The sequence below is a fragment of the Lucilia cuprina genome, chromosome 6, assembly GCF_022045245.1.
Source record: "Lucilia cuprina isolate Lc7/37 chromosome 6, ASM2204524v1, whole genome shotgun sequence".
Classification (NCBI taxonomy): Eukaryota; Metazoa; Arthropoda; class Insecta; order Diptera; family Calliphoridae; genus Lucilia; species Lucilia cuprina.
The window spans coordinates 42,001,420-42,027,474 of NC_060954.1; the positions used below are offsets into that span (position 1 = coordinate 42,001,420).

The window sequence follows — 26,055 nt, forward strand, 5'->3', positions numbered from 1 at the left end:
TAGATAGATAGATAGATAGATAGATAGATAGATAGATAGATAGATAGATAGATAGATAGATAGATAGATAGATAGATAGATAGATAGATAGATAGATAGATATCTAGAAAGATAGATGAATACATACATAAATTATGAAATGAAACTTAAATATTTATTTTTTCCAGGACTCCGAGGCCAGACGTTTAAAACGTGGTCATGTTCTAAGCGAACTTTTAGAAACGGAAAGAATCTACGTTAGTGAAATGAGTTCAATACTAAAGGTAAGTGCAAAGTCTAGTATGCAATCTTAGCTGAACCTCTTACTCATTCTGACCATAAGTAATATTCAGTTATTTACAATGAAATAAACAAATTTCTAATATTCTTTACACATATTACACATGCATAAACTAAGCAAGAACCTGTAAATTAATTACAAATTATAATTTATTATAAACAAATCATCAAACCATGAAATATTTGTTAAACAAAAACAACAAAATCTAAAACTAAACGAAAAACAAAAACTTAACTCTATTGTATTAATAACGAAATAAATTGAAATGATTATTACAGTGGTCAGTGAACTACTTTACGGCACATTCGTAATATGTACAATATATTTTTGATTAGAGGGGAAAAATTAACAAAAAAAAAATATCGTTTTTTTCATAAAATTCTAAACGGTAAAAATGCAAGTTAAATGGAAAATATATATGTAGAGGGAAGGTTTGCCACTAGAATGGGAAAGAGGTTTTAATGTATATAGTTAAAAGAAAAGTTGGATTTACGGTGAGAACCTTTTTACATATGCCTTTTAAAGAAAAACACTTTGACAAACGTTTGACTTAAAAGGAGATAATTCGAACTTCTTTTTGGGGGTTAGTTACGCATTTCGCTGTTATGTTATAATGAGAACCACAGAACAATTTGGGACATCAATTTGAATCCTTCATAGCACTCTGTAATTAAAACCAATTTAACAAACCTTATAATACATATAATCGTCTCGGGAGACATAGCCTGGTCTTTGTAGATTCCGAAATCATCTATCTATCAGACCAGTTTATAAACCGAGCTAATTCCATAGAAGATGGACTTTTTTCTTGCCTTGCTCTTGCCAGTTCAATTGTATTGTTGACTTGGGTCGTTTTAGGGTCGCTATGGTTTGTGACTTATTTGCATAACGAACTTCATTTATAGTTCAGATATCTAGAAGAAAGAAATATATATAACGGTGGTTAAGTCATTATTTTTAAGGCGACGAATTGATCTTTCAGAAGATATAATTTTCAGATGACATTACAAATTTTATAAATAAATATATCTCCCAACTGTGATATCGTGCCTCAAATATTGTCAGAAACAAGGTTTTTTAAAACTTCATTTGTAGTTCAGATTTCTGGAAGATATAACGGTGCTTAAGTCTTGATTTTAAAATTGACAGACAGGACTTTCAGATGACATTATAGATTTTTTAAATAAAGATATATCCGAGCTGTGATATCGTGTCTCAAATATTGTCAGAAACAAGGTTTTTTATAACTTCATTTGTAGTTCTGATATCTAGAAGAAAGAAGAAAATTAAGTCTTTATTTTAAAGGCGAAAAATAGGATTTTCAGATGACAGTACAGATTTTATAAATAAAGATACCTCCGAGATGTGATATCGTATCTCAAATATTGTAATTCAGATATCTAGAAAAAAGATAACGGTGATTAAGTTGGGACACCATACGTGGTGTCCCAACGGTGGTAAAGGTTTTATTTTAAAGGTGACTAATTGTCCTTGCCACATATCTAGAAGATAGAAGAAGATATAGCGGTGGTTAAGACTTTATTTTAAAGATGACAAATTGATCTTTCAGATGACATAACGGATTTTATAAACAAAAGTATCTTCAAGCTGGGATATCGAACGAGTTTTTACAAACTTCATTTGTAGTTTTATCAAACGTTAAAATATCTAAAAGAAATAATAAGATATAACAGTGGTTAAGACTTTTTCAAAACTGACAAATTGATCTTTCAGATTACATTTCCGATATTGCAAATAACGGCATTTTCGCGCTATTATATCGTCCTAAGTTTTAACAAACTTCATTTGTAGTAGTTTCCAACGTATAGTTAAGATATCTAAAAGAAAGAGAAACATGTATTAGTAGTTAAGTGCTTATTTTAAAGTCGTAAAAGTGAAGCTTTAGATGACATAACAGATTGTATAAATAACTATTTCTTTAGGGCTGTTATAGCGTCTTAAATAGGTCCAGAAACGGGGTTTGTAAACTACTATCTATAAAAAATGTGAAGGATTAATTCTGAGGATTCTGTTCAATCCTAAAGTTTAAACCCAGAGATCAGCGTATACTTTATACTTTGATCTCTGGTTTTTGAGATATTTTTCAAATTTTGCTTTTTCCTTTAAATAAATGCAACTATTGTTAATTAAATGCAGTTATTGTGAATTGAACTTAAATGAAATGTAAACAATCAACATTTGGAATAAATTAAAACCAATGATTTTCATTAGTTAACCTTCTCTATGACTGAAAATGTTTTCATATTAAGAGAAATACTCTGCACATGAATGCCTACCAATAGTAATTAGTGCATTAAATACTTTTAATAAAACAAAATACAAAAACAATACAGAATATTTGTTTCTCCATTGAATTTTTGTTGTTGTTGTAGTTGTTTTACTTGGAAATTTATTTGAAAATAATATAGATGGATTTATTAAAAGACAGTTAAAAGAAAGACGGACTTGTTAAGAGTTGGCTGGTAAGAAAGTTTAGCATTCGCGAAATTTCAGTCAAGGCAAACAGTTGATTTTTTTCGGGGTTATAAACTGCTATACTACTGCTGCTGCAAAATTTAAACATAGGATTTAGAGTAAAATGCGTTATGGTGGCTATGATTTACAGAAAGCTTCAAAGGCAGCTGCACCACCTAATCAAGGATCGTTTCGTTTGAAAAAAGTGCAAAATACTGCCTGTGAAATAATGGGAAAATTCAATACCAAACTACATGATTCCCTTAAGAAGTTGTATTTAAATAAATCGGCCAATCTGGAGGCATCACGTAATTCCCCTTTATCGTTTCGTGGCTCATTATTCGATTCGGAAAACTCATCAACGGGTCATATAAGACCTATCGGTTCGGTGCGTTATGATGAAAATGATTTTCGACCTCATTTCGATTACAACGAGTGTAAAGATCATCATAATTATATATTCGGCACGAATGTATATAATTTTTCGGCTCGTAATATTTTAAATGGCAAATCGACTATAAAAATTTTAAATACTTTTAAGGAAATAGAGGAAAGTAATTCCTTGGAATCCATAAAATCGGCTAAAAATAGTTTACAACGTTTAAAGGATGAGCGTAAAACCATATTTAAAGAACTCTTAGAACTTTCCAGCTGTGATGAGTCATTGGAGTATCGTTTGGTTAAAGATTATCTGGAGTGTAATTCATATTCGGAAATTGAAAATGATATAGAATTTAAGGATTATTTGCAAAGGAAAAACTATACAGATATTTTATCATATCTCAACGAGTGTCAAGAACCCAGAAGTTTTACTTCTATATCTTCATCGGTGGCTAGGGCACAATCAGCTTTGGGCAAGGGTTCTTTGAATAGTCTTAAACTTTTGTCCACACCCAAATCTTTAAAAGAACCCAAAAAAACACCCGAAGTCGAATCGCACGTTTGTCATGCTTGTCGTTCTTCATTGCAATCGTATACGCCCTTTAATCAGACAACATTAAAAGCTCCCAAGCTAAGAGAATTTGAAGATAAACCCAAATCCAATATATTCTCCACATCATATCGAGAGATTTTAAAGTTTTGTCATGAATTTTTCGAAGAAAGCTTTAAACAGAACAATTTCGAAATGCCCAAGTTCACGTTTAACAAGTTCAAAGAACAAAAATATGAACAAATCCTTAAGGATTTTGTTAGTCAACAGGGTTATGATAGAATCGAGAATTATGTTGAAGATAAATTTGGTAAATTTATAGAACACGAACTGAGCGCCTATTGTAAGGACTTACATAAAACTAATGCAACCGAATCATGTGATGAAAATTGTTCAGAATGTGTAATGCTTAGTAAACCAAAAACAAACATTCCGAATAGTGATTTATTTATTTGTAAAATTTGCTTAATTTTCAGGGTTATTGCGATCAAATGCATTCGGAGGAAATGATCCATTTAGTACCGGCCAGTCTTCAGGGTAAAGAAGATATATTATTTGGCAATTTACATGAACTCTATACGTTTCACAATGATGTTTTTCTTAAGGATTTAGAAAATTGTATATCAACCACTGAACTAGTGGCATTATGTTTTGTACAAAGGGTAAGTTTTTTTCTAAATTTTAAATGGAAGGATTTCCGCAACTGAAATTTATGCTTAATATTTACAGCGTGATACTTTTTATCGTTTATATTCCTTCTACTGCCAAAATATACCACGTTCAGATCGTCTGCGTGAAACTTTAGTTGATACTCATCTCTTTTTACAAGAATGCCAAAAACGTTTAGGTCACAAGCTTCCCTTGGCGGCCTATTTACTAAAACCAGTGCAGCGTATAACCAAATATCAATTGTTACTTAAAGATCTGTTACGTTTTAGTGATAGCGGCAGTTGTACCAAAGAATTACAAAAGGCTTTGGACTGTATGCTCATTGTTTTGAAATGTGTCAATGATTCAATGCATCAAGTGGCTATAACGGGATTTCCGGTAAGTTCAAATATAGATGTTTTTTTAAGTCCATATTATAATTGTATTTTTTCCTTCGTAGACCGATTTATCTCAACAAGGCGAGCTATTGTTGCAAGATTCATTTCAGGTTTGGTCTGAATCGAAAAAAGACTTACGTCTGCGTATAAAACCCCAACAAAGACATATATTTTTATATCAAAAATCTATGTTGTTTTGTAAGCAAACTTCGAAACCGGGCCACAATAAGAGCACCTATCAGTTCAAGCATTACTTAAAGGTAAGATGATTTCTTTTTCCATTTAAATATCGATTTTTGAAGTTTATTAATCTATTAATAACAATATAATAGCAACAAATTTAGGAAACTTTTCCGAATAGATTCGTAATAAGATGTTTTCTTATATAGATTGATAAGACCATGCCATTTACAAATAAAGGGAAATAACTCGGTAGTTTCGGATTTTAGCATTGAATTTACACCTTATTATCCCAAATGTCCCTAATATAGGTTAGGAGAGATTTTAATAAAATTTCTCCTGTATAGAAATAATACTTATCATTATGTTCAAGTAATTCTTTCCCAAAAGGATTTGTCTTAAAATTGTGTCCTTCAAAGATTGGTAAAGACATGCAAATCGAAAAACATTTCGTTATCACGGTGCATAGTTGAAAATTTGTTGAAGAAAAAAAAAATACTATAAAGTCTGGTTCGACTTCATCGAGACCTCTCATGCCTAGGAAAATATTTATTTTTGGATGTACTTTCTGAAAAAGCCATTAAGGCAGATCCAGATGTTTTGAATATCTAGTCTATAGTCTAGTCTATAGTCTAGTCTATAGTCTAGTCTATAGTCTAGTCTATAGTCTAGTCTATAGTCTAGTTTATAGTCTTGTCTATGGTCTAGTCTATAGTCTAGTCTATAGTCTAGTCTATAGTCTAGTCTATAGTCTAGTCTATAGTCTAGTCTATAGTCTAGTCTATAGTCTAGTCTATAGTCTAGTGTATAGTCTAGTCTATAGTGTAGTCTATAGTGTAGTCTATAGTGTAGTCTATAGTCTAGTCTATAGTCTAGTCTATAGTCTAGTCTATAGTCTAGTCTATAGTCTAGTGTATAGTCTTGTCTATAGTCCAGACTAGAATATATACTTGACTATAGTCTATAGTCTGGTTTAATACTTTAAACCAGACTATAGACTAGAATATAGACTTGAGTTTTTGCAAGACTTAACTATCGACAAGATTATAAAGAAGACTATAGACTAGAGATAATAATCTAAACTACTTTAATAGTAAATAGTATATTCCCCTACACTTATGAGAAAAAATTAAGATTTTAACGTTTATTTGATTGACGATTTCGTAACAAAATTTTGTCTCAGTGTGAATTCATAGATAGTAAAAAGAAACTTTACATTAGCCATAGATACTTCAGAAATGTAAAGGATTGATTTGTTTTCAAATTTATCAGAAACAAAATCTAAAGCACCTTTTTTGACATTTAAGAGTTTTTTCCCATTAACTTTTTTGTACCCTGCATTTTGTTAAAAACCAATCAAATTAATTAAATATTTTGTTTTATTTGTACTAAATTGTTGTCGTTTAAAAATAATAGCAAACTTGTTTTTCCAAATTCACCATCATTTTTTTCTTAATTATATATTATTAATTTTTACCAAATGGGTTTAAAGAGAACTAAAAGAAAATCACTGCTTTTTACTCTGTTAAAACTAAACTTAAAATTTTCTATTTATTATCACAACTACTACTACTTCTACTACAACTTCTTCTAATTGTAATAATTCATCATCACTTAAATCATCAAAACTATCTACATAATTATCACCTTTGCATTTAATAAAACTTGCAAAAAAAACTCAAATAAAAGACTTAATTAAGCTAATAAAAGAAAGTAATAATATTTATCACAAATATCATAATTTAAACAAAAAGAAAATTGTCATCGTAAATATTGTATTTTGTGTTGAATTCATGGAATCTTCCAGTCAATTTAATCATTTATCTTCTACGTAAGTTTTAGTTTTTAGCCAAAAAAAATAAATTAGTTTAATGTTAAATGTTGACTGTTGTTTCTTAACAATAAACTTAGTTGTTTCTGTTTATTCTTACACTAATTAATAAATTAATTAATCCAGCAAACAACCAAACCAACTAAAAACAATTAATCAATCAATCAATAAATCTTTCTATTAATCACTAATCTTTTGCTCACTCTCACTTCCACTTTCTACCAAAATGTTTATATTTATTTGTTTCTTTAGAATATAAAATAATAATAGCAATAATTAATGTTATATGTAAATTAAACAAAATACAGTTATAATGTTAAATTTAAACAAATCATAACAAAATTTAAAGCCACAAATTAAAAATTATAAAATTAACGAGACACACAAAAATATATTAAGGTGTATATTTTTTTATTGAGGCTAATCAGAGTTGTTAATGCAAAATATTTGTATAATTTTCTTAAATTAATACAATGTTTTAAACATTTTTTAATAAGAATTTGTATCGATTTATAGTAAAAATTTTATTTTTCTAATAGAAAATTCAATTCTAAATTAGACCAGTAAAATTCTAAAAAGACCAGTAACCTAAACTAGAGACTAGAAATTAAATTCATCTTAATCTGTTCATATATTGTTACATGTAGGTGTGCCCAATACTAACTAAAACTGCCTTCACACGAGCACACAAGTTATATGATTTGAAATAAATCAAAAAAACACGCAATTATATAACACATACTAACAAATAAAACAGCTGTTCTCATTATTGACTTTACGTATACGCTCTTACGAATACGTATCATTGTGCTAATTTCGGCATTGCTATTAGTTTTTGTCATCCCATAGAATTTTAGTAGACCTACGCACCTAGATAGACTAGACAATACTAAAAAGAGTAGACTGTACACCGGATTATTGACTACAAAGATTACACTACAGACAAGACTAATATCTAGATTATAGATTATACTATAAAACAGATTATAGTCTAAACTACACGATTATTATATGTAAGACTATTAACTAGACTTTAGAAAAGACTATATTCAGACTAGACTATAAACATAACTGTAGACTAGACTATAGACTAGATTATAGATCAGACTATAGACTAGACTATAGACTAGACTATAGACTAGACTATAGACTAGACTATAGACTTGACTATAGACTACACTATAGACTAGACTATAGACTAGACTATAGACTAGACTATAGACTAGACTATAGACTAGACTATAGACTAGACTATAGACTAGACTATAAACTAGACTATAGACCAGACTATATACTAGACTATGGACTAGACTATAGACTAGTTTCTAGACTGTAGACTACATCTTAGCGTGGACTAAACTATAGACTAGACTATAGCCTTGACTATAGATTAGGCTATAAACTAGACTACAGACTAGACAATACTCTAGAATATAGAGTAGACTATAGACTAGACTTTAGACTAGGCTATAGACTAAATTATAGACCAGACTATAGACTAGACTATAGACTAGACTTTAGACTAGACTATGGCCTAGACTATAGACTAGATTATAGACTAGAATATAGACTGCACTTAAGACTATACTTAACTATAGACTAGACTATATCCTAGACTATAGACTAGAATATAGACAAGACAATAGACTAGACTGTAGACTAGACTGTAGACTAGACTGTAGACTAGACTGTAGACTAGACTGTAGACTAGACTGTAGACTAGACTATAGACTAGACTATAGACTAGACTATAGACTAGCCTATAGACTAGCCTATAGACTAGACTATAGACTACACTATATACTACATTATAGTCTACATTATAGACTATACTATAAACTAGACTATAGACTAGCCTATAGACTAGACTAAAGACTAGACCAAAGACTAGATTATAAGCTGGAATATAAATTAGACTATAGACTAGACTATAAACTAGACCATAGACTAGAATATAGACTAGACTATAGTCTAGACTATAGACTAGACTATCGACTAGACTATAGACTAGACTATAGACTAGACTATAGAGTAGACTATAGACTAGACTATAGAGTAGACTATACTATAGACTAGACTATATATAGACTAGACTATATTATAGACTAGACTATAGAATAGACAATAGACTAGACTATATAATAGACAATAGACTAGACTATAGACTAGAGTAGACTATGGACTAGACTATATACTAGACTATAGACTAAATTATATACTACACTATAGACTAGGCTATAGACTACACTATAGACTAGACTATATACTAGGCTTTAGACTAGACTATAGACTAGACTTTAGACAAGACTTTAGACTAGACTTTAGACAAGACTATAGACTAGACTTTATACTAGACTATATACTAAACTATATACTAGACTATAGACTAGACTTTATACTATACCATATACTAGACTATAGACTAGACTATAGACTAGACTATGGACTAGACTATAGACTAACAGAATACATGCTAATTTATAAACTAGACTATAGTTTAGTCTCAGGAATGGATAAGAGTTTCACTTTGTGCGTTAGTGAAATCACCTTCGATATCAATTATTTTAAGTCTGTGGACTTTAAAGGCAATCTATATTATATATTCTTCATTCTTCGAGATATCTTAACCTAATAACTTGATGACACATTAAGTTCTAAGTTTCTGGGCTTCGAAACTTTTTAAATTTAAATGGCACATTTTATTAAAAAATGTTATATAAACAAACTATACTAATAACAAAATACCGATTAAAACTATGTACAAAAATTTAATATCCCTACGGTTTAATAAACACTTTAAAGAAAACGATTGTCACCTTAAAGCACTTTTATAAAAAAAAAAAAAAAAAATAAACTCCCACACCTCCTCCACCAGCTGATAAAACACAAAAACCCAAAGACCACCTCTCACTAACGTGTTATAACGCATTAAAACATTTATCAAACATTTATTTATTAGTTTTATTATTCTAAATGCTTGTTTTTTAATTATTAAATTGTTAATTTGGCTTGAGTTAAAAAAAAATAATTATTTTAATTTGTTTATAAGTTAATAACCATCAAGTATTTATAAAAATATATTAACATTTATTATTAAGGAAAATGCATCATAAGCTTTCAAACTATAACTACTTAATAGCTTGTTAATGATATATTAAAAAAAAACAACAACAACAACATATTTGAATCCATAATGCTTAAAGCTTTTTACTAATAAACGCCATTATTCTTATTATTACTTTTCTCTCTACATTTTTATTAAAAAAAAAACATGTAAAAAAACATCATCATGCCTACTCTCACTTGTAACTACAATACAAACTGCATACATACATATGAAACTATATATAAATATATATATAGGGTAGTAAATTTGTAGCCCTAGCCGATTATGTGGCTGTGGGACATTCAGAGGTCTCAATGCGAGAAGGAGACAATGTCGAATTGCTTAAGGTGGGCTGTGCGGGCTGGTGGTATGTGCGTATATTAGGTAATATTTTATTATAAGATTTAATAATTTCAAAATTTCAAAATTTGTTTATATTCTTATTTTAGTATAAATATTAATTATTTATTTTATTCCCTTCATACAGATACCAGTTCAGAAGGTTGGACCCCTGCAGCATATTTGGAATCGATCAATCGAAAATCTTCTCGATCATCAAGCCGTAATCAAGAACGCTTAAATTTAAATAAGTTAAATGATTAATTTTTATTTTTTAACTCTAAATTATTATTTATAAAACGTTATTTATAAACATATATGTATACATATAACTTAAGTATGTGTATGTTTAAGATTATCTATAAAAATATTGGAAAACTTTATAAATTAATTACGTGAAAGAATCTATTGAAATTTGAAAAATAAATTAAATATTTAGATTTGTATATTGCACGCTTTATGGTTGATCCCTCCTATCTGAACTTTAATACTTTACATGGACACAGAGGATCATACAATATTTATGAAATTAACACACTCATGTTTGCCTTTCTTAAAAATCTATTAAAGAAGCTTAAAGTTTTTAATATAAATTAAATAATAATTAAAATAATATTAAATAAACACCGACCATGGCCTTTAAAGTGAGGTTAGGGATATGGAATTATAATGTTGAAAAGAATGTTGTTAAAAACCAAAGATCGATTTAAGAAATTACCTTTATTATAATTTTCCTATTAAATAAATTATAGACTAGACTATTAACTAGACTATGGATTAGACTATAGAATAAACTTTAACTAAATTGACTACATAGAATTGACTACCATATACTAGATTATAAACTAGACTACATACTAGACTTTTCTTTAGTTTAGACTATAAACTATTCCATAGTATACTGTACTATAGACTAGACTATAAACTAGGCTGTAAACTAGACAATAGACTAGACTATACTCTAGACTATACACTAGACTATATACTAGACTATAGACTAGACAATAGACTAGACAATAGACTAGACTATAGACTAGACTATAGACTAGACTATAGACAAGACTATAGACTAGACTTTGGTCTATACTAAGGCTATGCTGTGTACTCGACTATAGACTAGACAATAGATTAGACTGGTGTCATAACTATAGACTAGGATATAGGCTATACTTAAGACTAGACTATAAAATATACTATAGACTAGACATTAGACGAGACTGTAGACTATAGACTATGCTATAGCCTATAGTAAAGACTTGACTATATACTATACTGTAAACTAGGCCATAGACTTTAGACTACACTAAAAAGATGACAATAAACTAGTCTAAAGACCAGACATTATACTATAGACAAAACTATATACTAGAATATAAACTAGACTATAGACTAGACAATAGATCAGACTAAAGATCGGACTATAGACCAGACTAAAGACTAGACTATAGACTGGACCATAGACTAGACTAGATTATAAAATTCTATAGACTACACTATAAAGTAGACCATAAACTAGACTATAGTCTAGACTAAAGACCAGACTATAGTCTTGACTAAAGACCAGACTAGAGTCTAGACTAAAGACCAGACTAGAGTCTAGACTAAAGACCAGACTATAGTCTTGACTAAAGACCAGACTAGAGTCTAGACTAAAGACCAGACTATAGACCAGACTATAGTCTTGACTAAAGACCAGACTAGAGTCTAGACTAAAGACCAGATTATAGTCTAGACTATAGACTAGGCTGTAGACTATACTATAGGTTATATTATAGACTAGACATTAGACCAGACTATAGCCGAGACTGTAGACTATGGACTGTGCTAGACTAGACTGTAAACTAGACTATAGACTAGACAATAGAGTATAATATACTCTAGACTCTAGACTAGACTAAAGACTATACCATAAACTATTCTATAGTTTAGACTAGACTTTTGACTATATTATAGTTTATATAATAGTCTAAACTGTCCTTACTGAAGACAATGTCATAGTTAAGGCTATAGACTAGACTATAGAATATAGAATATAGTCTATCTATAGAATAGACTATAGTCTATACTATAGAATAAACTAAATAGTAGACTTTTTGACAAAACATTCGACTAGACTCTAAAAAGATTATATAATAGACAATTTAGACTAGAGTTCATCTAAAAGGTCTAAAAATTGTCCTCAATATGAAAGCTTAACCTCGTCTTTACCTTGTTTTTTTCTTAAACAAAATTTTGTACAAAACACGTTTTTCTCTAGTTCAAGTGTTTAAAATCGAAAAAGATTATAACCTCATTCTTGAAAACTGAGATTATTTTGTAATTAATGATCAGCATTTGTGATCACTCAAGTTGTCCTTTAAAATTTGACCTTTATGATCGATACCTAAGAACATAGGGAGATTGCTTATAACTTTATTTGTTCGTTAACCTTAATAAACTAAAATCGCTTGTAACTTCGTTGAAATACATTCGAATTAAAAAGGAACTTTATTAAGTTTTTATTTTTGTCCTTCAATAATCTTTCTACTGATCGTTAACCTAATTGTAATTTCATTGAAATTGCAATTAAGCTTTATTATGCGATCAACCATATTTTCATTATAAAAACCTTAAAACACTTTTAACTTTTTTAAAACACGTGTGAATTAATTAAGGACCTTCTGTTTTGATCGCTCATAAGTTCCACATTTGATCTTTATTATGCGATCAACGATATTTTCATTCAAAAAATCTATAGAAACCTTGTGTTTTGATCGCTAAAATGTACACTTTTGTTCGAACACCAATGAATACTAAAATCGATTAAAACTTAATTTAAAATGTACTGGAATTGAAAAAGAAACATTTTTCGAAATATCCCATGTTATGTCATTATAAAACATTCATTTCCCTAATCTATTTAAAGGCCTCCCCTTCTAATTAATCACTTTTAATCGCTATAACTATTATATTCAAAAAAAATACAAATTTCTTACTCGAAATTTTTCTAATTGCTAAAGAAAAAAACATCTAAAAATTATTAAAAACTTAAAAACAAAACAAATAAATAAACTCTAATCAAAATTAAAGCATTTCATAAATTAATTATTTAAGTTAAATGATTTTTTTTTATTTATAAACACAAATTAAACACACAAATTATGTTAATTATATATTGTCTAGTCTGTAAATTATATTCTAAAGTAATTTATATATTAAAAACAAATACAAAAAAAAAACAGAAATAAAACAAAATTTCAATACGTAATAATTTAAATTAAAAGAATTTACAAAAACAAAACTTTAGTTTTCTTAATAATAAACTAAAATAATTAAAATTTCTTTTTTATAAATTTTTTATTATTGCGTATAAGAAATTGAAATATAAAATTTGTTATAAATATATATTTTTTTGTAGTTTGTAATAGTTGCAAATTTTGTTTAATTATTTTTTTAATTTTGTTTATATGCAGTAAGCTTTCGAATTCATATAAACAATGTACTTAGTTTGCTTTTTCTTTCAATATAAATAAATAAATAAATAAATAATTTATTATTTTTAATTGTGTAGGGGTTTTTTTGTTCTTAAAATGTCCTTCTAACTTAATGTAGTTGTTATTGTATTTATAAGAATGTTTAATTGAAGCTTTTTTAAAAGGCTTTATAATAATATTGATTTTTTTCTTTTATTTTTGTAATTTAAAGAATTAATTATTTTACCTGTATTTTATAATTTATTATTAAACATATATTTTGCAGTAATAATAATTTATATAGTTGTAGAAGTATGTATGTATATGTATACAAATTATTTAAATTAAATTAATTTTATGAAGGTAAATGAAACAAAAGCAGCAGCAACAATATCATCATTAAAGTATTTATGAAATCATCTTTGAACATACAATAATAATTTAAATGAAATAATTATAAATAAATGAATTAATTGATTTAAATAATATGCAATTAAAGTGTTTTAAAATTAACAAAAAGAACAAGTATCAATAACTTCCTATAAAAGAAATAAAAAAGCATAAGTAAGTAGTTGTTTTTATGTTATTGGACTAGACTATAGTATTTAGCATTGACTGGACTACAGTATGTACTATATAGTAGACTATAGTTTTAACTATTTACTAGACTATAGCATGTACTATTAACAAGACTATAGCCTAGTCTATAGGCTAGACACAATACCAGACTATAGTCTGTGCACTATATATAGTCTAGTCTATTTTATATTCTAGTCTTTAGTTCAGTCTAAAGTACAATCTATAGCTACTAGACTAGTCTATAGGCTAACATACAGGCTATACGCTAGACAATTATTTAAGTTAAGAAACTATATCTTCTTTTTTATTTCTTTTATCTCCCCTAAGTAATAGTTTGGCCTACCCACTATTATAGAGTTTGTACTACAGACGGGTTTATAGATTATACTGTGGTCTGGTGTATAGATTAAACTATAGCCTAGACAATGACTGATTGATAAAGGGACGTATCAAGCTCTACGACCCAAGTTAAGACGTTCCCACGACAATCGGTTCTTCGCACCGGAACGACTCGGAGTTTAACGAACAACGACCAAGGATTATCAACACCGACTTTACACACGTCGTTGTTCATCACAGCATCACCTCAGCATTAACCGCCATAACCACTCCTAGTGGCGCTAGACTTATCGAAGGCTTTCGATATAGTCAACCATACCACACTATTCCAGGACATCCTGCAGTCCACCATGCCAACAACTTGAAGATTATCCGAGTGGCCGAAGATTATCTGAGTTTAACCCGTAGAGTTAAACAAGGTGTACTACATGGTGCCGTGCTATCCCCCTATTGTTTAACTTCTACCTTTCTAAACTCCCTACACCTCCACAAGGTGTAGAAGTTATACCATTATGGCGACGGGCCAAAACGTTGATGAGCTATGCGATCGAGTGAATGGTTATCTCGGAGTAATACACAACTTCTTCACTGGACGTAACCTAAGGTAAACTTAAACCTGGGATGGATGGGTCGTTGTGGATGGAAACCAAATCCGACTGTGAACCACCCAAAGATTTTGGGGGTCACCTTTGACAACCTGTTTACTTCCTCAGTTCATGCCACTGCAATTACGCACAAATTGCGAAGTAGAAACAAGGTCCTCAAAGCGCTAGCCGGCAGCACATGGGGAATGAGCAAAGAAACCTTGTTGGCTACCTATAAAACAATTGGCCGGTCAGTGGTCAATTATGCAGCTCCACTGTGGTCTCCATCGCTGAGTGATACCCGATACAAAGCTGCCAAAATGCTGCCCTACGGACGGATAACCTCAGAACACCATCAACACATCATCTACCATCAACATAATGTCATGCTGACTAAACAGTTCCTCCTGGGATGTCACCGGGAAGTCAACTTTAACATCACACAGTTAGATGCTCCCCCAAGGCATGTCAGGAAGGACGAAGATAGCATACGAAGTTATGTTCAGGATCCCTTAGATCGGAACTCATATACAGCAGCTTTGAACGACACTCATAAAGACGCCATCAATACCGCGGTTTCCGTTTACCGCATGAATGTCGTTCTTGGAGGTCGCCCATAGCAGAAATAGAGAAGAATCTGTCGTGAAAACAAGAGTTACTTTGGCACAACTGAGATCGAGATTGAGCAACAGGCTCAATGCCTACTAGTTCCGCATAGACCGTGCCGTCCCCAATGATATCGTCCACAAATTCAAATGTCCAGCCCACGCTACTTCACTTAGCCCAATGGTTTTATAGACTTACCCTATTGAAGTAGCCCAATTTTTTGGCTTGGAACAAAATATGGAAATGGAAATAATGTCCTCCATAGCCAGGTAAATAACATAGTGTATGTTTACTATGTTTACCCATTTCATTTAGAGATGTCAAACAGTCAAGTACGACCTGATTTCATATGATAGTAAGGCCTTAAGGGCCGTCTGACTATCCGACATCACAAATATCTTTAAACCTCTCAGTTTTCTTCTCGGAAATTCTCTTACGCAAATGGTAATTGCATACACTTTTGCCTGGAAGATTGAGTGTGACCTTTTTGGAAATTTGGGCTTCAGCTTTTATCTGTTTGAAACCATCTGTAAACCATAATTTGTATTGAATATGTGAAGTTTTCAGTTTAGAGTCTTATCGAGAATGATTCCTGGACTATAACAATGACTACAGTGTGAACAGAGTCTAAAAACTAAACTATAGTCACTTGACTATATTCTGTGCTATATAGACTATAAACCAGACTATAGACTAGATTATGGACTAAACTATAGACTAGACTATAGACTAGACTATAGACTAGACTATAGACTAGACTATAGACTAGACTATAGACTAGACTATAGACTAGACTATAGACTAGACTATAGACTAGACTATATACTAGACTATAGACTAGACTATAGACTCGACACTGTATAGTCTATACACTATATATATCTAGTCTAGTTTATAGCTTAGCCCATATTCTAGTCATTAGTTACTACACTAGTCTATAAACTAAACTATAGGCTGGACAATGGACTTGACTATAGACTAACCTATAGACTAAACTTTAGACTAAAATATAGACTAGTCTAAGGACTAGTTTTTAAACAAGACTATAGTAATACATACTATATGTATACCACTAGACTACATTTCGGCTATATATATGTTAGATTAGACTAGACTATACACTAAACTGTAGTCTGGGCTATAGAAAAGACTATAGTCTGTAGTATAGATTTCTAAATTGTGAAGTTTATTTCTCGTATTGAAATACAAAAATAATTTTTGTTGTTGTTGTTATTTGTTTGTATGTATATATAATATATATAGTTTTTATTAAAGTTATTTCATGTTATTGAATATACACCAGTAATTATACAATTTAATGATTTACTATTTAACGCTTAAAATAATATACATAAACATTTATCTCTCTGCAAAGAAAAGATATGAAAACGGAGTTTGTTCTTTAACAGTTGATGAACATTAAAAAATAAAAACAAAATTTAACAAAAATTTTAAAGCAAAATGGTATTGTAAAATTTTTGTAAAATACACACACACACAAGTACAAATACATATTTGAAAACAAGATAAATATATATTTGGTTTTTTCATATAAAAAAATTTTACAATAGCTTTTTGTTTTAAGAATTTATATTAAATTTTAAATTTATTATTTTATTTTCAAATAATGAAGACATGTTTTTGAAATAATTTTAAAACAGAAAAACTGTGTTTGTAGTATATTTTTGTAGATAAATTTAAACATCTTTTCTTAATGTTTTTCTTTTCTTTTTTTAAACAACAATTACTAAAATTAATTAAACAAAAAAAAAATATATGAAAAATTAAAACAAATTAACTTAAAGAGAAAAAAAATACTTTGAAAACTTTGACAATAATGATTATTAGGACGCTAAGCAATGACGATCTTAAGGAATGTTAAATTGAGTTTTATTCAATTTCTTGAGTAGAATAGAAAGAAAATCACATGCATTTAATTTAGAAAATGAAAATAACACAAAAAAGAAAAACAATATTAAACAATAACTAAAACATGTTAAGAATTTACCAAATTAAAGATTAGTTAATAAAAAAATACACATGTTTTTTTATTGAATTTAAAGAAATCATAAAGAAATTTAATAAGATGTTTTTGCTGTTGCTGTAAAACTAACTAATAATGATGATCGTCATTGTTTTTTTATCTTATGGTGGTTTCAAAATGTTGCTGCTTAGATTTGTTGGAGAAGAGGTGATTGCAACTAAAAACGTCTATATGCTTTTTTAAACTTTTGTTTCCAACCTGAGCACAAGAGTTCTTTTGTTATTAAAAGAAACGACGACTATAAATTCAAACTATTCCATGATGATGTTCGATTTGTGTAAATTGATTTTCATTCAAACACTGCAGGTTGGCATGATAGAAAAAGGATGTGCATTTGACGATTATTTTGTTTTATAGTTTTGAGTTTATGTTATTTAGTTGGCAGTTACTCTACTGTTGACATAGAACTGTTGGGCAGAGAGCAACAAAGTCAAGACATAAATACAGGCAGCAATCCAACAATTGTAGGCATTCTAGAAGAAGAAAAATAAAGTTATTAAATAATTTATTAAACATCATTTAGTTTTCTAATGATCATTTACAAATAAGTATGAAAAGTTGGTTTGGGAAGAGGTTTTCAGAAATGACATGATTATAAAGTTGTTGGGTTACGAGCTGCTTAGTATAAGATACTTTTCTAATATTGTTTAAGTTACTGAGCATTTGAAACTATGGAGTGGAAGCAAACATGAAATATGTAAATGTTTTTTAATAAATAGTACCTTTAATATTAGGTTTAAAACTGTTTACTACCATTGTTTGCTCAATGGACTATTCTAATGTTTATTATATAAGCAAGACTATGGACTAGTCTGTTGTCTAGTCAAGGGACTGTATTTTATTAGTTCGAGTTAGGACTTGTCTATGGATTTGTCTCTAAATTGTCTATAAACTAGTCTATTAGGTATAGTCTATAAATGAATCTATTTTTAAGTTTATTAACTAGTCTATACTTATCCATGAACTAGTCTATTGGCTTGTTAAACAAATGACCCTATAACTTAACAAAAATGCATATGATTCACATGTCTACCATGTATACAATCACTGCAGAACATCCGACAAAAAAAGATAAAAGTTAGGAATAGTTTAAAACACTAGCAAGCTAATGATAAAGCCCAAACATATAAATACATATGTCTGTATGTAAAAAAATCCACGATAAGAAAATCATATAGACCCGCATTTCAAGGTCACTATATCAACATGTACAAGTACTAAATATTCAAGGCAATATGAATTTATTACCAATTTCTTAATAAATTATGACTTCATCACTTTAAACATACCTGATTATAAGCAGCATTGGCATCTGTATAGAAAGCCTCCAAGCTGTGATACTCTTCCTCAATGGGTAAATCTTCAATCAAGGCTACGCTGTGAATGTAAAAGAACAAACCCATCAAAACCTAAAAAAAGGAAAAACAATTAAATATCATTTCAAAACATTTCATTGTAAAAAAAACACCATAAAATGCACTTTTCAGTTTAATTTAAGGGTCTCGTCTCCACCCCTTTTATCATTTTTATTATGCATAGAGAAATTCTTATATACGCCATTGTTTCGTATTTTACCAGTCACCAGTTTTATTTCTGTTTCATCGTTTTCTTTATGTTTGTATATCTTCTTTTCTTACCAATTGAATAATACCCCAAACGGAGATAATCAAGCCACAGAGGGATAGTTTAGGACCACAGATTTTCATTTTGATGTTGTTTTCTTTTAATTAGACCAACAAATTTCGTTTGAATTTCTATAATTTTCCAAAGGGAAAATCCTTATTATTTTTTTTTCGTCGTTTAACTTATTGAAGAAATTCGCGAAGAAAAATGTCAGTCAGGTGAAAATCATGTGACAGTTCTTCTCTTACTAAAAAAATATGCATGAAGTTGGTGGTGGATCGTATGTTGTGGAAAAAGTGTAAAAATTAAAAAAAAAATAAATATTTTTATTAAAAATTGTAAAATTACTCTTAATTAGTTATGAAAATTTTTATATAATTTGTTAGCCAATTATAGTAATTTAAATAATATGTAGAATTTTAGATAATAATAAAAATATTTTTAAAAATTTATGAAAAATGTTAAATGCAACCTTGTTCATATGTGGATCCTGTTTTATGTTTACACTTACCAACACTGTATAAGTAATTTGTTGTTGACAAATCTAATCTACATAGGATAAACGTATTAGAACAACTAGCAAATTTTTTATATATAAAATTTAGCAGTTTGTTGTCAAAAACCAGTTTTTGTGTATGGAGTTTGACAGTTTTACTATAATATATATACAATTAGTTACGAAGATGTGTCTTCACGTTTGAATCTTTTTAACGAAAAGGTATTTGAAATGGATATGGACATTTAGGAAAAAAGCTATCGTGAATTAAAATATTTAGTAAATATTTAGTAAAATTATTGAAAAATCTAAAAAAGTCGGAAAAAATAGAAAATAGTCAAAAAGTCTATTGTTTTTGAAAAGTCAGAAAAAGTCGGAAAAAGTCGGAAAAAGTTGAAAATAGTCGAAAAAAGTCGGAAAAAGTCGAAAAGTCGAAAAGTCGACTATTTACAAAATACTAAAACTATTACAAACTTTTTACAAATACTAGACTATTGAGAGTATACTTTAGGATTAAGACTAAACTATAGACTTTGAATATAGACATAACTATAAACTAGATTATATACTAGGCTACAAACTGGATTATAGACACTACTATAGACTACTAGACTATAGGCTAGTATATATACTAGCTTGTAGGCTAGGCTTTGGACTATCGATAGATTTACCTTTTGCGTTTATTAGACTATCGATAGATTTACCTTTTGCGTTTATTAGAAATTATGGAAGTATTATTTTTCGATAACAATAGTACACAGTTTTCCATCCCTGTCAACATACTGTATACATTCTGTCAAATTAAGATGTTTTGTTGTTAAAAAAAAAACAAGACAAGTATTAGCAAAATAATAATATTTTACAAATTAATTAATAATAAAACATTTATTTCGCCTTATATTTTGTGATTTGTGTCCAAATTGACTTCTTTTCTAATAGGACACATAAAAAAGATTAAAAATGGCATATGATCGCGAAGTTTTACGTATGATTTGGGAAGGACAAATTGCACTATCATTTCAAGCTGATCCGGACGAAATTGTTGGACTACAGCCGGAAAACTTTTATTTAATGGCTTCTCGCCTGAGTTATTTACCACTTGTTACTGACAAAGTCAAGAAATACTTTAGTCGCTTTATAGCAGCTGACCAGCAAGATGGTGTTGTTTGGTTTGATTATAATGGAATACCTTTAAAACTTCATTATCCAATAGGAATTCTACATGATTTACAAACTGATAACGATAGCCAACCATGGTGTTTAACCATACACTTCTCAAAATTTCCCGAAGATGTTTTGGTCAAATTTGATTCAAAAGACTTGTTAGAATCATATTTTATGTCATGTTTAAAGGAAGCTGATGTTCTTAAACATAGAGGTCAAGTGATATCATCGATGCAAAAGAAGGAACATAATCAGTTATGGATTGGTATTGTTAACGATAAGTTTGATCAATTTTGGGCAGTTAATAGAAGACTTATGGAACCCAGCGGTGATTTGGACACCTTTAGACATGTTCCAGTACGATTTTATAGTGAGGATACTAACTACATGCAGAAACTTATATCACCATTATTGGAAAGTGGAACAAAGAAAACAGTCAGAGACTTGTTGAATGAATTATCTACATCTAATCGAAAAGCAATTGGCATTCGTACTCATGGCATTAACATTCACGAAGATACTCATCTTCAATGGATGTCCGAACACTTAAGTTATCCAGACAATTTCTTACATTTGGTAGTTACGTATGAAAAAGTGTGAATTAAGACAATGCAAGAATACTTTAAAAATATTATATTTATTATATTTAAATTTTGTACTTTAACCTGATTAAATTAGTTTATATAAACAAGTCCAGGAAAATTATTCGAAATCTGTTGAATCAGATATAACTTATTTTTATTCTGGACTAAGCACACACATACATATGTATATTATATTTTAAGTTATTCGCATAATATATATAACCAAAGTCCTTCGCTATCCCAATAAATAAGAAGAAAAAAATAATAAAAATTTATGATTTTTTATACCCTTGAGGAGTAAGTACATACAAAGTTCTAGCTATGTCCGTATGTTTGTTAATTCAGTTGTAAAAAGACCAAAGATATATAAAAGTTATCTGTAAGAAAAAATACATCGAAAAGAGGATGTTAAGAAATATTCTGATTAAAAATTCAAATTTAACGCTTTTTTTAAATGTTGAGCGATTTAAAAGTTCGATTTTTAAAAAAAAAATTTCTTCTGATAACGGGTGCGGTACCGTTTTCATTCAATATCGATAAACATTTAAAATCATATAATTTTATGCCGACGTCGAAATTTCTACTGTCAACCGCCTCAGCCGTTAATTATTGACGGCGTTAGTCTCTGAAGTTGAGCGAACAAAATTTGATGCACTTTTTTTACACTTGTTTTGTTGTTGTCAAAAAAAATATAAAAAATAGAAATCGAATTGAACTAAAAATTGTTTTTATAATTTTCTAAATTAATTACATTGTGTTAAAAGCCAAATAAGTTTAAAATAAAAGAGGTGTTTCGCAAAATGCCCTCCGCAAATCCAAAAGTTTATCATGAGAGACAAACACGTCAGCTTTGCGCTCTGCATACATTAAACAATTTATTTCAATGTACGTGATGTTTATTGTATTTTATAGTGATAGTTTTGGAATTAATGAATTTCATATTTTCTTTAATTTAGCTCGTCAGGCATTTACCAAAGAGCAATTGGACCAGATATGCACGAATCTAAATCCTAATGTATGGTTAAATCCTCACCGTTCGATGCTGGGTTTGGGTAACTATGACATCAATGTAATTATGCAGGCGTTGCAACTACGCAACTGTGAGGCAGCTTGGTTTGACAAGCGCAAGTAAGTACAAGGATAGCTTACTAGTCTTTTAGACTAATCCATAGATTAGGCGATTGATATGACTAGTCTTTTAACTAATCTATGTATCAGTTTATAGACTAATATATGGTTGCTGCGTTTCTAAAAATAAATAATATATTGTTTCTTAAAGGGATCCTGAATGCATTGATTTGAGCGTTATTGTTGGATTTATTTTAAATGTACCTTCGGATTACAAATTCGGCTTTATAACACTACCTTTGCACAAAAGACATTGGATAGCAGTGCGTGCCATAGAGGGAAAATACTATAATTTAGATTCTAAGCTGCATATGCCCGAATGTATAGGAACAGAACAACAATTATTTGCTTATTTGAGACAACAATTACAAGCCAATGATCGGGAATTATTCGTTATAATCGAATCTAGTGCCAATGAGACGGATGCGCCAAAGAAATGGTTAAAAGATACAAACAAATCCTCATCCTCTGACCTACCGTCCACTACAATGAATGGTCATGTGTCATGAGTTGTATAAATTTTGGGTGCTAAACATAAATTTTAAGATGTTTTTTAGGTTGTAATATCAAATTTTTCACTGTTATGAAAGAAACAAAGACTCTAGTCTGGATATTTATTAAAATGCTGGCAAAACACATTAAAAGAAACTGTTTAAAGACTTGTAAAGTTTCGTTTATTAAAACTTGGGGTGAATGTGTTTAAATTGTTAGTAATTAAGTTTAAGTTTTTTATTATTATTATTGAGCACAAAAATGGATTTAGCATATATTTAAAATATATAAATAGATTTAATAAAAAAAAAATAATGTACAAAATATGTTTGAACGGAATTAAAACTTAATTATTGTTGAGGGTCAAAAAGATTAAACTACATATTTTTAAGAAAAATAAAAACTATGAATTAGATATTTCTTAAATAAAATAACTAATATTTCATTTAATATTCTTTTATAAATGTTATTAATAAAAACCAAAGAAGATCTCTGTAAATGTTTTTCATAAAAATTTGTAAAAAAAAACATACTTTATTGATTCGCAAAATACATGACAATTTTAAACTTACATCGTCTAGTAAAAATTGGAATGTGGTTTAATTGTAGAGGAAATATAGCATGCTATATAAAATATTGGACATGTTTTAGTTAAAATGTAAATGTATATAAAAGGCAATACCAGTAAAATACAGTACTTTTCGTTTAAGGCCTCAAAAATATTCGGATAATAACAAATTTCGAGTTAGACTATACAAATACTTAATAGCTATGACAAAAAAATGGACAAAATTAAAAACAAAACTACAAATACAAGTCGCTTCATTGGCTACTAAAGTCATAACTCAAGCATAAAGTTTCGCGTAAGAAGGGTTTGAAGAGTTTAACGTGGTTTATAGTAAACTTTTAAGAAGATTATAGAAAGAGATTCATTAGTTGTTTAAATTTAAACTTTTTTGTTGGATAATGTTAAAAATATGGAAAAATCTTTAAATTTTGAGTTATGATCTTATTGCAGCAAATGTGTGATGCGTTTTGGACGGATATGTTTGGACAATAATACGTTTTACTTACGTACTCTGGATCTATATGTCAGTTTGAATGCCACCGCCAATAACAGCCACCGTTGGAGGAGCTGTGGGTGTACGATGACCCGGTTGGGGACGTCTTGGTCTGCTAGTTTCAGGTGCTTGATAAGATTGTACAACCTGTTGTGGTGGCAGTTGTTGCTGCTGTTGACGTTGCAGTTCTTGTTGAGCAGCATGCTGATAGTAGTCAACATCGCCACCATATTCACTTATAGCTTCACGGTTACTGATCTCATTAAGACGCTTATAACGTTCACGCCTAGCTTCAATCATATATAAAACTCCGCCGGGTAACAGGAAGACGGCACCTACTACAGCTAAAGCAAATGACCAGCCCATATCATTGTTTTGCCAATGAGGCATCCAATCACGAGAATCACCTTTTGCACCAAAAATTACCACTGCTAAGAAACCAAATAAAGAAGCTAACACTTGACAAGAACCTATAGTCAACAGCAAGAATACATAACGGTCATCATCACGCGAGGTACGCAGGAAGGACAAAGTCAGTGGTAGGGCGATTAAACACATAACAAAACACAGGGTAGCAAACACTTGTACGGCTATGTAAAAGCCAGGCAACAGAAAATCATGTATAATATAGTATTCCTCTTCGAATACCCACATGCAGCCCGTAAAGAGTGTGTCATAGAATCTGTGTATATCTTGGAAGCCATTAAAGCACACTTCCCATAAGCCCAAATTGGTGAAACGAGGATTCTGTAGACGTCCGTCTGTGACTAACCAATAGGGCGTTGCAAATGCTATTACAAAGAGCAAAAATGCAAATCCTGAGATTCCAACAGCTATTCGTGTATTACGATTACTGGCTCCCATGATGTTTGCCTTTATTTCCAATTGTTTTGTGTAGTTTTCGAATGAAATTTAATTTAAAAAATATTTTTGTGCAGCTCCACGCCCAAAAACAACAAATCACAAAATTTTTCTAAAAATGATAATGGATTCCACAAACACCGTTGTATTTTTAGTGTAAGCAACAGGGTTGGGAATTTTAAGATATTCGAATATTTTTATCCATTCTATTTAATGATCAAAATAAAAACCTGTATTAAGAATATAATAACACAGTTTTTGATAAAAAATTTTCCCATGTATAAAAGTGGTTTTTATATATACAAAGCATTCAGAGAAATTACTTTAGTATCTGCCCCTTAATTTATTAAACTCCATTTAAACTGATTACAAATTTTGAACAAATTATTTTGCTAAAAGTTTTCGGATTAGTCTATAGTGGACCTTCCTTAGAAAGTCCACTTCCATAAGTAACTTTTTCGTAAATGATTCATGAATTAGATATGTTATTAGATATCAAAATTTGACGTGCAAATAAAAAACCAAATTAGACCTGGTTCACCTGTGTGAAAGAATAAGATGGTTGATATTTCTTCCTCTTTCTCTCACAAATAAAAATCAAAAGTTTCCCAGTGTGAAACAGGTCTTATAGGTGGGTAGTAAATATTTGACAAACAACGCTGACAATTTAATTTATTGGGCTTAAAAATATTTCTTTTTTTGTTGATTTCAAAGATATCTGTGGACTAGATTTGATAGATAATTTTAATAAACTTAATGCTCTGGTTGACAATTCCAATTTTCAAAGTATTAACTTTCAAATCTCACTTTTCTTAATCTCTCGGATTCTATTTCTAAAACTTAGGTTTATACCT

At 29.7% G+C, this 26,055-nt stretch overlaps 5 protein-coding genes across 5 annotated transcripts in view; 3 read left to right on the plus strand and 2 right to left on the minus strand.

The window, feature by feature from the left end:
• LOC111688911 overlaps positions 1 to 11,142 on the plus strand; it is a 30,377-nt gene extending 19,235 nt beyond the window's left edge. Inside the window, exons 2-8 of the mRNA XM_046954100.1 lie at positions 168 to 263; positions 4,163 to 4,348; positions 4,416 to 4,733; positions 4,795 to 4,992; positions 6,738 to 6,743; positions 10,107 to 10,233; positions 10,337 to 11,142. Of these exons, the coding sequence (XP_046810056.1) occupies positions 168 to 263; positions 4,163 to 4,348; positions 4,416 to 4,733; positions 4,795 to 4,992; positions 6,738 to 6,743; positions 10,107 to 10,233; positions 10,337 to 10,452 (1,047 nt within the window). The 3' untranslated portion in view covers positions 10,453 to 11,142. The remainder of the gene's footprint in view (positions 1 to 167; positions 264 to 4,162; positions 4,349 to 4,415; positions 4,734 to 4,794; positions 4,993 to 6,737; positions 6,744 to 10,106; positions 10,234 to 10,336) is intronic.
• Positions 11,143 to 17,767: 6,625 nt separating this feature from the next.
• LOC111687640 (ribonuclease kappa) lies at positions 17,768 to 19,669 on the minus strand. Its single transcript, XM_023450095.2, has 3 exons — positions 19,430 to 19,669; positions 19,082 to 19,201; positions 17,768 to 18,265 (listed from the first exon to the last, which is right to left on the minus strand). Exons 1-3 carry the CDS (start codon positions 19,496 to 19,498, stop codon positions 18,167 to 18,169), a joined length of 288 nt encoding a protein of 95 aa, XP_023305863.1. The 5' UTR covers positions 19,499 to 19,669; the 3' UTR covers positions 17,768 to 18,166.
• A 1,039-nt stretch (positions 19,670 to 20,708) lies between these two features.
• LOC111687638 (autophagy protein 5) lies at positions 20,709 to 21,925 on the plus strand. Its single transcript, XM_023450093.2, has one exon. It carries the CDS (start codon positions 20,872 to 20,874, stop codon positions 21,673 to 21,675), a length of 804 nt encoding a protein of 267 aa, XP_023305861.2. The 5' UTR covers positions 20,709 to 20,871; the 3' UTR covers positions 21,676 to 21,925.
• A 365-nt stretch (positions 21,926 to 22,290) lies between these two features.
• Positions 22,291 to 23,605, plus strand: LOC111687639 (josephin-like protein). Its single transcript, XM_023450094.2, has 3 exons — positions 22,291 to 22,544; positions 22,616 to 22,787; positions 22,939 to 23,605. The coding sequence occupies exons 1-3, from the start codon at positions 22,460 to 22,462 to the stop codon at positions 23,294 to 23,296; spliced, it is 615 nt and encodes a 204-aa protein (XP_023305862.1). The 5' UTR covers positions 22,291 to 22,459; the 3' UTR covers positions 23,297 to 23,605.
• A 163-nt stretch (positions 23,606 to 23,768) lies between these two features.
• On the minus strand, positions 23,769 to 25,317 carry LOC111687642. Its single transcript, XM_023450097.2, has one exon. It carries the CDS (start codon positions 25,202 to 25,204, stop codon positions 24,365 to 24,367), a length of 840 nt encoding a protein of 279 aa, XP_023305865.2. The 5' UTR covers positions 25,205 to 25,317; the 3' UTR covers positions 23,769 to 24,364.
• Between the last annotated feature and the right edge of the window lie 738 nt (positions 25,318 to 26,055).

What these genes read in the sequence shown, in the direction of transcription:
- LOC111687640 (XM_023450095.2), bottom strand. Translation starts at nt 19,498, where the DNA reads ATGAAAATCTGTGGTCCTAAACTATCCCTCTGTGGCTTGATTATCTCC. An exon ending in TTTGGGGTATTATTCAATTG is followed by an intron (nt 19,202 to 19,429) that starts GTAAGAAAAGAA and finishes TCCTTTTTTTAG; the next exon opens with GTTTTGATGGGTTTGTTCTT. An exon ending in CCAATGCTGCTTATAATCAG is followed by an intron (nt 18,266 to 19,081) that starts GTATGTTTAAAG and finishes TTCTTCTTCTAG; the next exon opens with AATGCCTACAATTGTTGGAT.
- LOC111687638 (XM_023450093.2), top strand. Translation starts at nt 20,872, where the DNA reads ATGGCATATGATCGCGAAGTTTTACGTATGATTTGGGAAGGACAAATT.
- LOC111687639 (XM_023450094.2), top strand. Translation starts at nt 22,460, where the DNA reads ATGCCCTCCGCAAATCCAAAAGTTTATCATGAGAGACAAACACGTCAG. An exon ending in ATTAAACAATTTATTTCAAT is followed by an intron (nt 22,545 to 22,615) that starts GTACGTGATGTT and finishes TCTTTAATTTAG; the next exon opens with CTCGTCAGGCATTTACCAAA. An exon ending in GCTTGGTTTGACAAGCGCAA is followed by an intron (nt 22,788 to 22,938) that starts GTAAGTACAAGG and finishes TGTTTCTTAAAG; the next exon opens with GGATCCTGAATGCATTGATT.
- LOC111687642 (XM_023450097.2), bottom strand. Translation starts at nt 25,204, where the DNA reads ATGGGAGCCAGTAATCGTAATACACGAATAGCTGTTGGAATCTCAGGA.